The sequence below is a fragment of the Dermacentor andersoni genome, chromosome 2, assembly GCF_023375885.2.
Source record: "Dermacentor andersoni chromosome 2, qqDerAnde1_hic_scaffold, whole genome shotgun sequence".
In the NCBI taxonomy this organism is placed as follows: Eukaryota; Metazoa; Arthropoda; class Arachnida; order Ixodida; family Ixodidae; genus Dermacentor; species Dermacentor andersoni.
The window spans coordinates 174,159,286-174,173,686 of NC_092815.1; the positions used below are offsets into that span (position 1 = coordinate 174,159,286).

The 14,401-nt window shown below is 46.1% G+C and overlaps 1 protein-coding gene across 4 annotated transcripts in view; it reads left to right on the top strand.

The window, feature by feature from the left end:
* Positions 1-14,401, top strand: part of LOC126540424 (arylsulfatase B-like) — a 62,468-nt gene that overhangs the window by 31,490 nt on the left and 16,577 nt on the right. For all 4 annotated transcript variants that reach the window (XM_050187236.2, XM_055076020.1, XM_055076021.1 and 1 more), the window contains 3 exons: positions 46-174; positions 2,393-2,519; positions 3,473-3,772. In XM_050187236.2, the coding sequence (XP_050043193.1) occupies positions 46-174; positions 2,393-2,519; positions 3,473-3,772 (556 nt within the window). The remainder of the gene's footprint in view (positions 1-45; positions 175-2,392; positions 2,520-3,472; positions 3,773-14,401) is intronic.

Sequence of the window (14,401 nt, forward strand, 5' to 3'; positions counted from 1 at the left end):
GTGATAATTAATTGCGTATGTAAATATTATTATATCCTTTTGCAGCCTGACATGCCATATGGCTTAGATTTTTATCGTGACCTTAGGCCGTCCAGAAGAGATGACGGAGCATATTATACGCACATCATCAATAAGGAGGCCTTGTCTATTATCAGGAGCCACCCAAAGGAAAAGGTATGTTGGCTTTGGGTAAGCTTCGTCCACGTTTAATTTTAATTTAAAAACTAAGCAAGTGTAGTCCACCAAAATGCATGGTCGTCCTAAATATAGGGTGTTGTCAGCGTGATGAGACCCCCAGCACTGCTATTTCTATAGACCCGAGCAGAGCCACAGGCCCTTCATCCATCCCCGCCGCTCTTACGAGAGACAACAATGTCTTTCTTTCTTTGAAGCGAAGCCCTTTTAGTATGTATCCCGTTCCTTTGCATAATAGTCAGTTACAGCCTCCTTGAAGCTTCTCTTCACTTATATACTCCAAGATGGCCGTTTCATCAGCACTTGTTTTCACCTATTGTGTGCCAGAGAACCAATGTTGCAATTGGTAGCAATAGCTGGGTGTAAGAAATTGACGGATTGGAACAATGTTCTTGAAAAATGTCGTCCTTACGTGCCATAATATATATATATATATATATATATATATATATATATATATTTGTTGTATTTTTTTTAGCTGCACCATGTTTTTACAGATTGTCTATGTCAGGTAGCACAAATTTAACCCGTGGTCTAAATTACTCAATGAGGCGGCCATTACTTCTTCGAGAAATTAACACGTTCAATTGAATAATTCACCTAATTACACTCATAAATTCACGAAATTACTTTCCACCATAAATTTCAATATACGAATTACAGCCGTAGTGTTCGCAAGGCGCGAATTCTCTGGACCGCACCAATTCTGAGATTACAATTTTCATAGCGTCCGTCAAAATGCATTCGTGTTCCAGTTACTTTTGTGCTTCAATGCAAGAAACAGCGGTTTCTTTAAAAAAGTCATTCAAAGCCAATGCATTTTGTCCGACACTTTCGCTGAAAAACAATAAATATCTCAGAACTCATGCTGTCCAGAGAATTCGTCCTAAGTGGATGTTCCTTACGAACTTAGCGATTATAATTCGTAGATCGAAATTTATGGCAGCATACTTAGTAAGGACAGCAAAGGGGCCCTTTGTTGTCCTTGGTGTCTTTGTTTGTTGGCTTCTTATCATATTCCTATATCGGCCGCATATTTGGTGCAGGGCCGAAACTCATATATATATCATCATTACGTCTTGCAACCCGCCGTCGTTCCTCAGTGGCTATGGTGGTGGGCTGCTGAGCACGAGTTCGCGGGATCGAATCCTGTGCCGCGGCGGCCGCATTTCGATGGGGGCGAAATGCGAAAACACCCGTGTGCTTAGATTTAGGTGCACGGTAAAGAACCCCCGGTGGTCGAAATTTCCGGATTCCTCCATTAGGGCGTGCCTCATAATCAGAAAACGGTTTTGGCTCGTAAAACCCCATAATTTAATTTAATTACGTCTTGCAGGTTTGTACTGGACGATTTAAAACAGTCGGCACACACACACAAATATACCTGCAAGACGTAATGATGATATATATGAGTTTCGGTCCTTCACCAAATATGCAACCGATACCTTAATTGCCAGACATGTATAGCTGCGTGTGCATTGTGCTACTTTCTGCCACGGTAGAGTGTCAGCCCAGTTTCTCAAGATTTATGCCTCTGCGATTGCATGGCTTTTTACGTTTTAGTAATCAGCACATGTCGAACTTAGGTGGTGAGTGAGGCAATACCATAAACGACTCGTGCTTCCTCCACACCGATGCATCCTTTTTCGGCCACTGTGTAAAGAACTTTTAAAGTATCCGCCTCGCTGTGAACCTACGTGTTACAAGCAAACCTTTGCGCCATGGTGCATAGCGGCTGCTTAAAAAGTGATGCAGTCTAAGTTCCCCACCATAAATCCGAAAAACAAGAACAGTGCCCTCCATTGTTTCGCTCCTTCATTCGAAGGTTGCCTCAAAATTTTAGGTCACATACTTCTGATCGTTGAGTTTATGAAAGCTCAGAAAGCGAATTATTCAGAAGTTGATCTCGAAGAATTATTTATCGGCAAAAATTATCCGCTTCCGAAGAATAACGCCAACGCGGCACTTTGTTAACGATGCGTAAATTAGTGACACATTTATTAGGATTGCTTTTGACAGCGCAGTAATTTTTACTGCAATTACGTTTCGCATTGAAGCTTTCCGAGGCGTAGAACTGCTTCATTAAAGCATGCACATGCAGGCGGGATATTTGAAAAGCGGCGAAAGCAACAGTGATTGCGTAACCTTCATCTAAAGTTGTGTTGATTAGAATGTTCGAATTTTCGCTTGCCAACAGCCGATGTTTCTCTATGTGGCACACTTGGCCCCACACTTTGCCACCGAGAGGGAACGTCTACAAGTTCCCGAAATATACCTGCGTGGCTACGACGGCATCGGACACGTCAACAGGACTCTGTACGCCGGTGAGGCATAACCAGTCTACCATAGACACACCTCAACGATGGGCTTTAGGAAGCTCCCCATGGGCGTAATTTTTAGCTCCATTTCCCGGTCGAATACATTGTTTGCGATCCACTGCACACATATATGAAACCAGCAATATCATTGCAAGACGTCCAGGAAAATTTGATAGGTCTGCCATTTTTTTAGTATCGGCAGCACATAGAGGACACATTTTTTTTTCTCCTTTTCGTAGCATTGCAAGTAGATGGATCGTAATAAATGAGTTGAGATGAGTTTAGTCAATATTCTAGCTTGGAATAGGGGACGTCAAATTTTACAGATCATGGCATTCGACACGAAACCGATTATTTTTGCAGCTGGGACACGCAGAACGGTAATGATAGATCCAACTGGTCCTAGTATATTTGTGAACAATGTAGTGTTGTGCAGAAGTAAATCTTTATTCTGTCAGATACTGCTGGGGAATCGTAACGTTTTCTAAAATCCGTGGTCCGTGAAATTCTGGCTTCGCCTCTACGTCCCTAGGTGAGCGCCACGATTTGCCTACGCGTGCTTGTGAACCTATAAAAGTTCCCAACACAATTGCCTTGTACACAAAAGGATGGTATCTCCTACGCTAAGCTTCGAAGGCTACTCCGGTTAATGCATGGGCTTTGGTCTTTAACAGTTAAACTGCCACCGATTGTAGGTCTCGGTGCACAATATATGGGGCTGCATTTTTTTTTCTGGTGGCGTCATTAGTTATCTATGTCCTCCTTTGACCTGTAGTGGGCGTGGAAGAGAGCAGCGATGTAAAGTTTGATTTCATTGTGCCTTGGGTGCCTTGCGCAGCCGCACTGAGGTCTCGATGCCATCCCCCATGCTAATGATGGACGTGTTGTCTGGACGGATTAGCTTAACCAATTTCGCTCACCGCATTGTTGGCAGTACAACCGACTGACTACACCTGCAGGCATGGTTTCTGCCCTGGACGAGTCGGTTGGCGATGTATTCAAGGCACTCCACGAGGAAGGCCTGCTGGAGGACAGCGTCCTCGTATTCACATCGGACAACGGCGCCTGCTCGACGCCCTTTGGTATGGACGCAGCTTCCCCTTGGCCACTGAAGGGAGAGAAGGATACCCTCTGGGAAGGAGGTGTTCGCGTGCCTGGGCTGATGTGGACATCCCAGTCTCTTTGGCGTGGGCCTGGGTCCGTCTATGAGCGTTTCTTCCACGTTACCGACTGGCTGCCCACGTTATATGAGATGGCAGGTGAGCTGTTTGAACAGAGCGCTGCCCCAGCAACAGTGAGTAACGAAACAACTGAAATTTCAGCAAGATTTATCTGGATTAGTGTTACTGAAAGGCCGGCGTGCAAACACGGACGCCAAAAGGAAGCGACACGTTTTGTGTTGACGTTTTCGTTGGTTCTTGTGTCCGTGTTTGCATGCCTGCCTTTCAGCAGCTAAGCACTGAATATGTAAAAAGCTTAGCCGATCATCAGTGACAGCGATAAACAGAGCATGTCATCACGAGCGGCATCGTTAAACGAGCGTATGGGAGCGTGCGAATATAAATTCTAAAGCGAGTAGCTTTGTTTGCCTCTTTTTTCCGCTTTTTTGGTTGGCCGTTGGCGGGAGGACTTGCGAAACAAAGGCGCCAATAGAAAAGGCGAGCGTCTCGCTTAAACGAGTTGCAGGGCGCGCTCATCGCCGAATGCCGACCAGCTCTTTCAGCCGAACCTGGCTATTCAGCTATTGAGGTGCACGTGCTGTCGCATGTGATCTTTCTGGCGTCTGCAGACTTAGATGATTTTGTTAAGTGCTCAGCAAGGACCACCATACCCTTCTCCCACCACTGCTTTCGCCTCATATGAGCTGTGTGTGTGTGTATGAGAGAGAGAGAGAGAGAGCTACAGCTATGGCTTCAAAAAGAGGAAAACCACGGTTATTGTTTCATACCCAGATCGAAACTTCACAGGCTGTGTTTGGGGAAAAGATGGTGGAAAAGAGAGAAACAGTAAACTGAGAAGAGTGAAGGCAAGTGCGGTGGCGTTGGCAGTTCGGCGGCAGAGTGCTCCAACGGGAGAAGAGGACGGCAGCTGCCTTTCAAGCCGGTGCTCGCGCAACTAGAGAGAACACGCAAATGACAAATCGGCTTATATGCTCTGTTCTATGGCCACACATGTGCTAATTAACGGCGGTATTCTTTACGCAATTACGCAATAAAATCAGAAGTGCTGCATAAATGTCCTAAGAGTAACAAATGTACGCCGTCAACTAGATTATCCCTTTATTAAGTCGAATAGCGTTCTTGAAGTATTCGGCTACTCGCTTATATATTTATAACCATTGTTGATATATTCTGCACAATTTTTGGAAACATAATCAAATAGGAATTGTAAAGTGTAAGAAGCGAATCGAATATGAAATAACTTTTCCAATAGTTTTCCTGTACCAAACAGTTGTTCTCAGAATAATTATTAATGAATGTTCTCATCAATAATGTTGGCAAGTTTCGGTCACATTGTTGCACGGTATGAAGCCTTGCTTTTGAAATGAATGAATGAGGCATTAAGAACTATTCTGTAGTTTGCTTGCATTTTCGGAACTCTTCAGAGTGCGAATAATTGTGGCTTAGACGGCGATGCCACGGTGCCTGAGCGCCATTGCCTACTCAAATATGTAAATCCTCATGTTCCATGCCTACTTCGACCGAAGGGACGACGTTTATCGTAAATTCCACTCCCATATTATATATGAACAATCATATTTCCGATTCTGAAATATGCGAAATTTAAAAATGTTCGCATTTACTTATGGTGACTATTCGTATAAGACGACCAAATTGGATAAAGCAAGGTCTTGCTTGTTTTTAGAAAGTTCCGAATATTTCGCAGTTCCGTGTAAGTACGGATGTCTGTGTTAACGGCCTGCTGTCGTGCGTACGACTTGTTCAAGTTTTATTTCGTTCACTTTGAGGCCTGAACGAATGTCGATCACAAGGTGTCACTTCGAGCGATGATTAGATTGGCTAAACGTTAATGAAGGCCCAGCAGGAGGCGCGTCAGCGCGCAGCGGGCGTCTCCCACGCAGGGACTGACAGGGAGTACCTGGCGGCCGCTGCGCAGGCCTGCTGGATCCGGCCCATCGCTGATGTTGGCGTAGCTAGCTTCGTAGGGCCTTCTCTCACTTGTCCGAGGTAGACTCGGGCGGAGCGTTTCTACACTCCCAGAGCACGGGTACGAGTGTCGCCTTGTTGACGCTCGAGGGGCTCCCGTCTGGGCTCCCGTCGAGGCAGATGTCCGGCTAGATGATGTCTAATGTGGCGGGATTAGGACAGGTATGTGTCTGTAACAAGCGTAGCGTTAGCGTCTGCGGCCAGTCTCGTTTAGGGAGCGGGAGCGGAAAAAGAAAAAAGCGTTTAGTGATTTCGTTGTACGTTACTGGGGCGTCCCTGTTCGTCTCCAACTCGTCGAGAGGCGATTGCACGGGGGTGATTGCGCGGTCGGTAAGCGTGCGCCAAGCGTCGTAGGCTGTCTTGTTGAGGTTTCGCAAGTGGCCGGGAAATCAGATGACGGTGTGGTGCTTCAGGATACTAGGATCGACGCCGTGGAGCACGTGTAACGCATGGTCGGAGGCGACTCCTCTCTCGAACGCTTTGATGGCCGGTCTCGAGTGACGAATCATATTTAATTTGGCTTTTTTTCTTAACTTGAAATATTCCAACAGTATTTGAGGAGCATTGGTTTTTACAACGAGCTGTTAAGAATTAGCGCAAACTAGTATTCTGAAAAAAAACACCACCTTTAGAGAACTTCAACTGCTGCTATGGAGGACACTACCTGCGTAAGATTGATTTCGCCTATTTGGTAGTTTCTGGCGTCACTGCGATACGCCTCGACACTCGTTAAGTGAAGACATGGTGTTTCGATGAAATAATTTGATAGACAGTGAGCGCTGTTATAGAACTTTCTGCCAATAAATAATCTGGGCTCCCGAGTACAAACATTTTGATATTTACACTTTAAATTATGATATCACATCAAACCCACACGTTGGCATATGATAAGCGAAGCTTTTGTGAATCTGGTGAAGAAATTCCATGTAAATAATTCTATTCTTCGCAGCGTTTCGCATCATAGCAATTATCTGCCTTCGTGTGAGACGGCAAGACGCTGAGAAATACGCCACGTGACCCACATTACGGTACGTTACACTGTCTCTTGGGGCCCTATAACGTAAATCTATTCTAATATGTTTTCATTCCAATCTCCTGACGTCAAATTTGCGTAACCGGTGACGCAAGCATGGAGCGGTCACCCACAAGGTTGTCTCAACAGACCAATCAAACGCTCTCCTCGTTCATACGAAGTCAGTTTTGTTTGCTTGAAGAACGAATAGCATTGCCTACACTGAGTGGCTTGTCTTATCTAATTGGCTCACAAGAGGCAAAGAGCACGCTCAAGCGGAAAGGGATTCGATGAGGCCGAACCACTGCACTGAAAATTGATAACCGGATGAGGAAGGTGGTGCCGGCGTCTGTGATTCGTCCGCTTTCCATTACTTAGCTTACGGTGGTTCGTCGACAATCGCGGCGGCATGCAACGGAAGCTTAAGACTGACGCTAAGACGGATCCTCAGCAAAGAAGAGTTGGCAGAATGAGGTCCTAAACGTGCCGAAAGTGCTCGAAAACGTTACACGGCCATGCACGAAGCCTTTTCACACGCAAATAAACCCATGCTCTCCGGCAGATGCCAGTAGCCTCAGCGATCGGCGATAGCCACCTTTTATTCCTTTCGGAACGGATAGCCTGCGGCTATTCAGAAGAAAATTCAGTTTTGTTCGGCATATTAATGCATCTTTAAGGCGTACACGTTACTTTGACGCGGTGTGTTTTTGCCGTATTGTCACGTCGCGTGACAGAAAGGTGAAGTGGGTGCAGCACGAAAACTTTTGACCAATAGCCGAGGGCTAATGGCGAAAAGGCGTCGAATCAGAAATAAATACTTTTGTTTCGTTCGCTTGAAACATGCATAATCAGTGTCTACGCGTCATATCAGATGGAGAGCTATCGCTGTTTTCGTGACACACAGGTGAAGTGAGGGTGGCCCAAAAATGTTTTTCGCCAATCGCGGAGGGCTGATTCCAGCATTGGAATATAAAAGTTTGGAAAAGTTTTACGTTATAGCGCCCTTGAATGGGCCGCGTTTTTTGTGATGCAGTATCCAGGGCCAGCGTGCCGACTAGAGCGGGCCGCTGCTTAAGATAGTACAATAGCAAAGTGCGCTTTACTCGGCGAGAAAAAAAGACGGCCAAGTATACAGGTCAAACCCCGAACCAAGAAAGTGTATAAAGAAAGTTTTGATTTACTTAAAAAAATTGTTATCACGATTAGGTATATTTCTTACCATGAGCATATATAGGTACAATATCTTGTATAACTGCGTAACACCGTAGAAAACAAGACCAGCAGGGACACCTGTAACGATAGCAAAGATGATAACACTGTCGTGTATACGTATGAGCTGTTCGGCAAGAGAGCAGCATCCAGCGAGGTCATGGCCAGGAAAGTCCGCTAGGGTTCACAGAGAAAGCTCCTTCCTTTAAAACTAAATACTACGTACCATCAGCGCGGGATTGGACTGCTTGTTTCTTAGGCTTCCCAGCATGACACTAAAGAGAATGAATTCTTGTAAAGCTAAACCATGGCTAATTCACCACGGTTTCGCGCCAGTCACCCGATTGGTATCATGAAGGAAGGAAGTAAACTACGAGGGAGCATTACGTCACACATCCAGCATTGGCGAGTAAAAACTCTCCGTGAAGCCATTCCCTTCGTTTTTCTATCGCCGCATTCACCAAACACGTGACGTCTGAGACTGTGCGTGCGTAATTCCACCACACCACCTACTTTTGTGGCATCCTCAACTGTGCTTCCCTTCCCTTGGCACCATTCTGCAAGTCTAACGGTCTATCAATTATCTGCCTTGCGCACTGCATGGCCTGCCCATGTCTCTTTAATGCGAATCGCATTATTTGCCTACTTCGGCCGTTTTGAGCCATGCTCAAGAACAAGTTAAGGACCATGCAAAAAGCGATGGAACGAAGAATGTTAGGCATAACATTAAAAGATAGGAAAAAATGGTGCTGGCCCATCCATGTAATGCGTATATTAGATTGTCATTGGGTAATCTAACCTACGTAATTACCATTAAAGACCATTAGTGCTACAGAATGGGTGCCAAGAGAAGGCAAGCGTAGTCGAGGATGACAGAAGACTAGCTGGGGCGAAGAAATTAGGAAATTCGCGGGCGCTGGTTGGAATCGGCTGGCGCAGGACAGAGGTAATTGGAGATCGCAGGGAGCACATAACGAGATCTGGGGCAGTTCGCATACATGTGCTCGGGGTGCCAAGCTGGCGAAGCTTCTTGCAAAATACAATATAGAGCCCTTGAACGATGGCAGCATAACATACCTGAAAAATCCGAAGACTGTTAGCTGCATTGACGTCACATTCGTACCAAGTCAAGTGGCCCCTATGTTCGGACGGTGTACAGATTTCGAGACTCGAGGTAGTGATCACTACCCGATCCTAATCTCTGCCCTTCATTTTCGGACGTCTCCCAGAAAAGTGAAACTGAAGTCGGTAGACTGGGAAGCTTACACAGCAGCCGTAGCCAAAGTAATCACAGCCTCGACTACGAATACAGAAATAATACCGACAATAGCTCATTGCCTCAAACAAAGTACCCGCTCTGCCACTAAGCATTGTAATGTACCAACAAACGACGAGGAATTTGAAAGGTTATGTGCCATTCGAAGGCGTGCCGAAAGGAAGGTTCTACGTACTAAGAATATCGAAGACCTCAGAACTTGTCGACGGGCACAAAGACATATACGACGTTACCTCACCAAACTGGACCGAAATAGGTGGAGGGACTTTTGTGGGGCACTGGACATACGACAACCACTGAGCAAAATCTGGCGAGTCGTCAGAGGCATTCGCAAAGAGCCGCAACAGCTTTATCCTTTTATCGCCCTCTCATTACATGAGCGCGCATCCCTGAAAGAGGTGGCAGAGCAGTACTGCAGGCTCCTTTCCAACGGGGCACAACCTTTGCGGCAAATTGCAAGTCGTCAGCCTAGTCCACATCGAGCTACCCTTCCTGACTTAGAATTACCATTCACCATCGAAGAGCTCACGGCAGCAATCGGCGACGTAAACAAGCGATCATCACCTGGCCATGACGGCGTGAGTTATGAAGCGCTCGCAAATTTATGCCACACATCTCGCCTACGCCTTCTGGAGTACTACAACGCCTCATGGATAACTGGGGAGGTTCCTACGGAATGGAAGCTTGCGAAAGTCATTCCTATATCGAAACCAGCGAAGCAGCCAACAAATTACGCCTCCTTCAGACCCATATCTCTGCTTAGCTGCGTAGGGAAGCTATTCGAAAAAATGATCTACAAACGACTAAATTGGTTCCTGGAAACTGCAAAAGTTTACCCGGAGGAAATGAATGGCTTCCGGCAAAATAGATCCGCAACTGATAATGTCATTGCTTTGGTCTCATCAATTGAAGAGGAATTGGTCTCTGGAAACATACCTACTGCATTATTTTTAGACATTAAGGCAGCATATGATTCGGTCTATCATAAAGCAATACTTGACGCTTTGGAAACCCTTGGTCTTGGAGGACGGCTGTACGCATGGATTGAAGACTATCTTCAAGGACGCCAACTTTTCATGTGTACCTCGGATGGCCCCACGGCGCTTTATGCCGTCGAGAAGGGAGTGCCACAAGGAGCTGTGTTAAGCCCGGTATTATTTAATTTAGCCCTCATCCATCTGAAAAGAAACCTGCCCCCTGGCGTCAAAATCACACTGTATGCGGACGACATCTGCATTTGGAGTGCGGCGCGTTCCCGCAGTACCACCCAACAAGGCCTCCAGAGAGCGCTAGCAAATATATCGGCCTACCTAAATCCAAGGGGTCTGAAATTGTCCCCCGACAAAAGCGTTGTCATGGCTTTCACGCGGAGGTGTATGGAAAGATACCCACTAGTGTTGGGTGGTCGTGCCCTTCCATACGTCAAGACGCAAAGATTTCTTGGAGTGACGATCGATAGGAACCTCACATGGTCGCCCCAAGTGAAAAAACTGAGTGAGAAGATTTCCTCGGCGTCGCACGTATTCCGATTTTTAGCCGGATCACAGTGGGGCAGCAACTGTAGATCAATGGTGCTCCTCCATAAGGCCTACGTCGACGGAACACTACGATATTACCTCCCGATCCTGCACAAAATATCTCCCACAAACAAGAGAAAACTCGAGGCAGCACGAAACACCTGCCTTCGCGTATGTCTTGGCCTTCCGAAGGGGTCGTCCCGCTCAGGGACTGTAGCAGAAGCTGGATGCCTGCCTCTGGAAGTGCTATGTTCGCAGGAGACACTTCGGATACACCTCCGCCACGTCATTCATACGAAGACTCACTTTTTAAAGGATATTTCCAGAACCCATGCTACATCTAGCTTTGGGCAGGCCGTCGGAAGCATATCTATTTCGATTCCTGCTCTGGCGTCACAAATTATGCCGCGAAACATTTCACCATGGACACTGTCCCCACTGGAAATCGTGTCATATATACCTGGAATCAGTGCGAAAAAGAAAATGCCTCAAGCAGCGACTTATCACATAGCTTTAGAATATATGCACAAAGAATACGCAGCCGCAACGCACATTTTCACAGATGGCTCTACAACGCCACATCGTTCATCATGCGGACTTTTTGTTCCCTCTACAGGGCAACGATTCTCGCTTCGTCTTGAGCGAGCGACATTATCTACATCAGAGGAGCTATATGGCATTAAGGAGGCCCTTGTGTATGTACTTCGACAGCAGCCGCCAAAGACATGGGTGATTTTCACAGACTCAAAAGCAGCCCTACAAAGTATGTGGAACAGGCACAAGCGTTGCAATAATCGACCAGCAGCATTTGACATTGCTTATCTTCACCACAGGGCTAAGATTGCTGGGCATTGCATAAAGTTCCAGTGGATACCTGGCCATGCCGGCATTTCGGGAAATGAAGGAGCGGACGAAGCTGCCAGAAATGGACTCCAATACCGCAAGTTCAAAAGAACATATTTTACAAAAGCTGACGCTTCAAACATGGCAAAAAAATATGCCTATCAAGAAAAAGACCGCATCTTGAATCTGCCGCTTCACAAAGATAACTTCCTACGTTACATTGACCCAGAAATGAGACCGAAAATTACACGACCACTTCCTCGACACTTAGAGACATTGTACCATCGTCTTCGACTGAACGTGGCATACACGAACAATTATCTGTACCGCATAGGACTTACCACTAACCCATACTGTGATAACTGTCGCAACTTAGAGACAATTGAGCACATATTACTAGAATGCCCCGCGTACCGCGACGAGAGACAATTTTTTGAGCACCAGATGGACACGATTTGCCACGAACCGTTAACGTTACCGAGCATCTTAGGTCCAATGCCCGGCCCTTCAAAACAGCGACGGGTTTTGGATTTATTGTTCAAATACCTGACAGAAATTGGTCAAATAGGAAAGCTTTAAAAATTGCATCCTTCCTATACAAAAGCCTAAATTTACCCGCCATGTCACCTGTAAATATTAGTATCAGGTCCACTCGGATATTTCATATTTACTTTTATCCTTTTTTTCTCCCACTCCTTTCTGGAATCGTTTAATCCCATCCCCCATCCCTATACAGAGTAGCATGCCAGCGGTTATATACGCACCGGCAAAATTCTCTGTTTTTCTAATAAAGAGCCCTCTCTCTCTCTCTCTCTCGCAGGGAGCGGCCTTCGTCTTGCAGTGGACATAAAATAGGCTGAAGATGATGATCTATCTATCTATCTATCTATCTATCTATCTATCTATCTATCTATCTATCTATCTATCTATCTATCTATCTATCTATCTATCTATCTATAGATCGACAGATATAGATATATAGATCGATAGATATAGATGTATAGATCGATAGATATAGATATATAGATCAATAGATATAGATATATGGATAGATAGATAGATATAGATATATGTCTATATCTATAGCCCTTTACGTAAGCTAGCCCAGTGGCCCAAGTTGTCTACCTGCCAGGGCAGCTAGGTATGTACTCCTTGTCGAAATGGCGCCGTGGTCGTTGTATTGTTGTAATTCCTGCCTGGTCATCTTACTCTCGTCATGACCTCATCGTCACGTCATCTACCCGGACCCAGTGACCCAATTTGTATACTATCCTGGGCCACTTCGTATGGGCTCCTGGACGTGATGACAACGTGGTCGTGGCATCGACATCATTTCGACACTCCTCATGCCGTCGTGGTCACGTAATCGTGGTTATACAATCTTCATGCATTCGTTCTCGCAGCGCCATAGTGCTGCTGTCATCGTCGTTCAATCGTCATCATTACAGCTTCGTGATCTGACTCGTCACGCTGTCGCCGTCATGACTTATACTCCGACCCACTCATCCAAAGATCATGGGTTACAAGTTATATGTTCGGGGTTGTCACGCCATCGTGCTTATTGCATCGTAGTCGTTACAGCTTTGTCATCCGACTGTCGTCATGCCGTCATCTGCACGTCATTGTCGTCACACAGCCGTCCTTATGCCGCGGTCGTTACGCTATCCTTTTGTCACCGTCATCACTTCAATAACGGCATTCCATCATGGTCATACCGCCTTCGTTGTTCCATTGATGCCCATTTTGTTTTCATTCCATTTAAGCGTACTGTCCTCATTCAGTCAGGATTATGACCCCCTTGTGAGGCCGTCATCTTAGTAGCTATTATGCTTCCATTGCAAACCGTCGTAGTGATGCCGTCGTGTTCATGCCATCATTGTCTGCTCAGCTGCGTCATCTGATTCTCCTAATACCGTCGTCGTCAAGCCGTCGCCATCATACAGGTTTTGCGGTGCAGCCATCTTCATGCCTTGCTCATCATACATTCGTCGTCATCCCGTTGTCCTCATGCCGTTGTCTTGCCATCGCCGTCCCTGCATCGTCGGCAGGCATTCGTCGGCAAACCGTGGTCATCATGCCATCGTCGTCACGCTGTCACTTTACCATCGTCATCACCTCAGTATCGTGATTCAATTGTTGTTATGCAGTCGTCGTCACACCACCATCATCGATCCATCGACGTCATTCCTTGTTTGTCATCCTATTGTAAAAATGCTGCCGTCATTGAGTCGTAATTAATATATCGTTGTGACGCGATCGTCGCCATTGCTTCGTCGTCACACGACGATATTATGCATCCGTTGTCATATCGTAGTCGCCATGCCGTCTTGGTTCTGCGATAGTCGTCTATCTCGTTCCTTCATCCGGTTGTCTTCACACCGTCGTCGTCATGTTATTGCCCTCATGGCGTCGTCATCACCTTGTCGTCGTTATACCATCGTCATAATTTAATAATCGATATGTCATTGTCGGCATGTCTTCGTCGTTAGACGCCTTTGTCGTTCCATTGGTTTCTCCCTTCTTCCTCATTCCATCGTCAGTGCGTGAGCGTCATACAGTCGTCATCGTGCCTTCATGGTCATGGAGGCATGACAAGGTCACCTTGGCAACCGAGTGCCACAGCAAAGTGGGATGATATCGTAGTATGTTGCGTATAGAAAAATCAACAAGTCTCAGAATTACTACTGCACGTGCTAAATAAATGTGACTTCAGGAATGTGGTCTGTCGCTATGTTGCTCGATTGTTATTCGCATTACCCCCGGCAGTCATCGTGAGACGAGTTCTGCCATAATTTGTATGACGATAGAAATTACATGGACACTCTAGGCGCATTCCGTCGCCGTCAGCATCGCCGTAATGATCT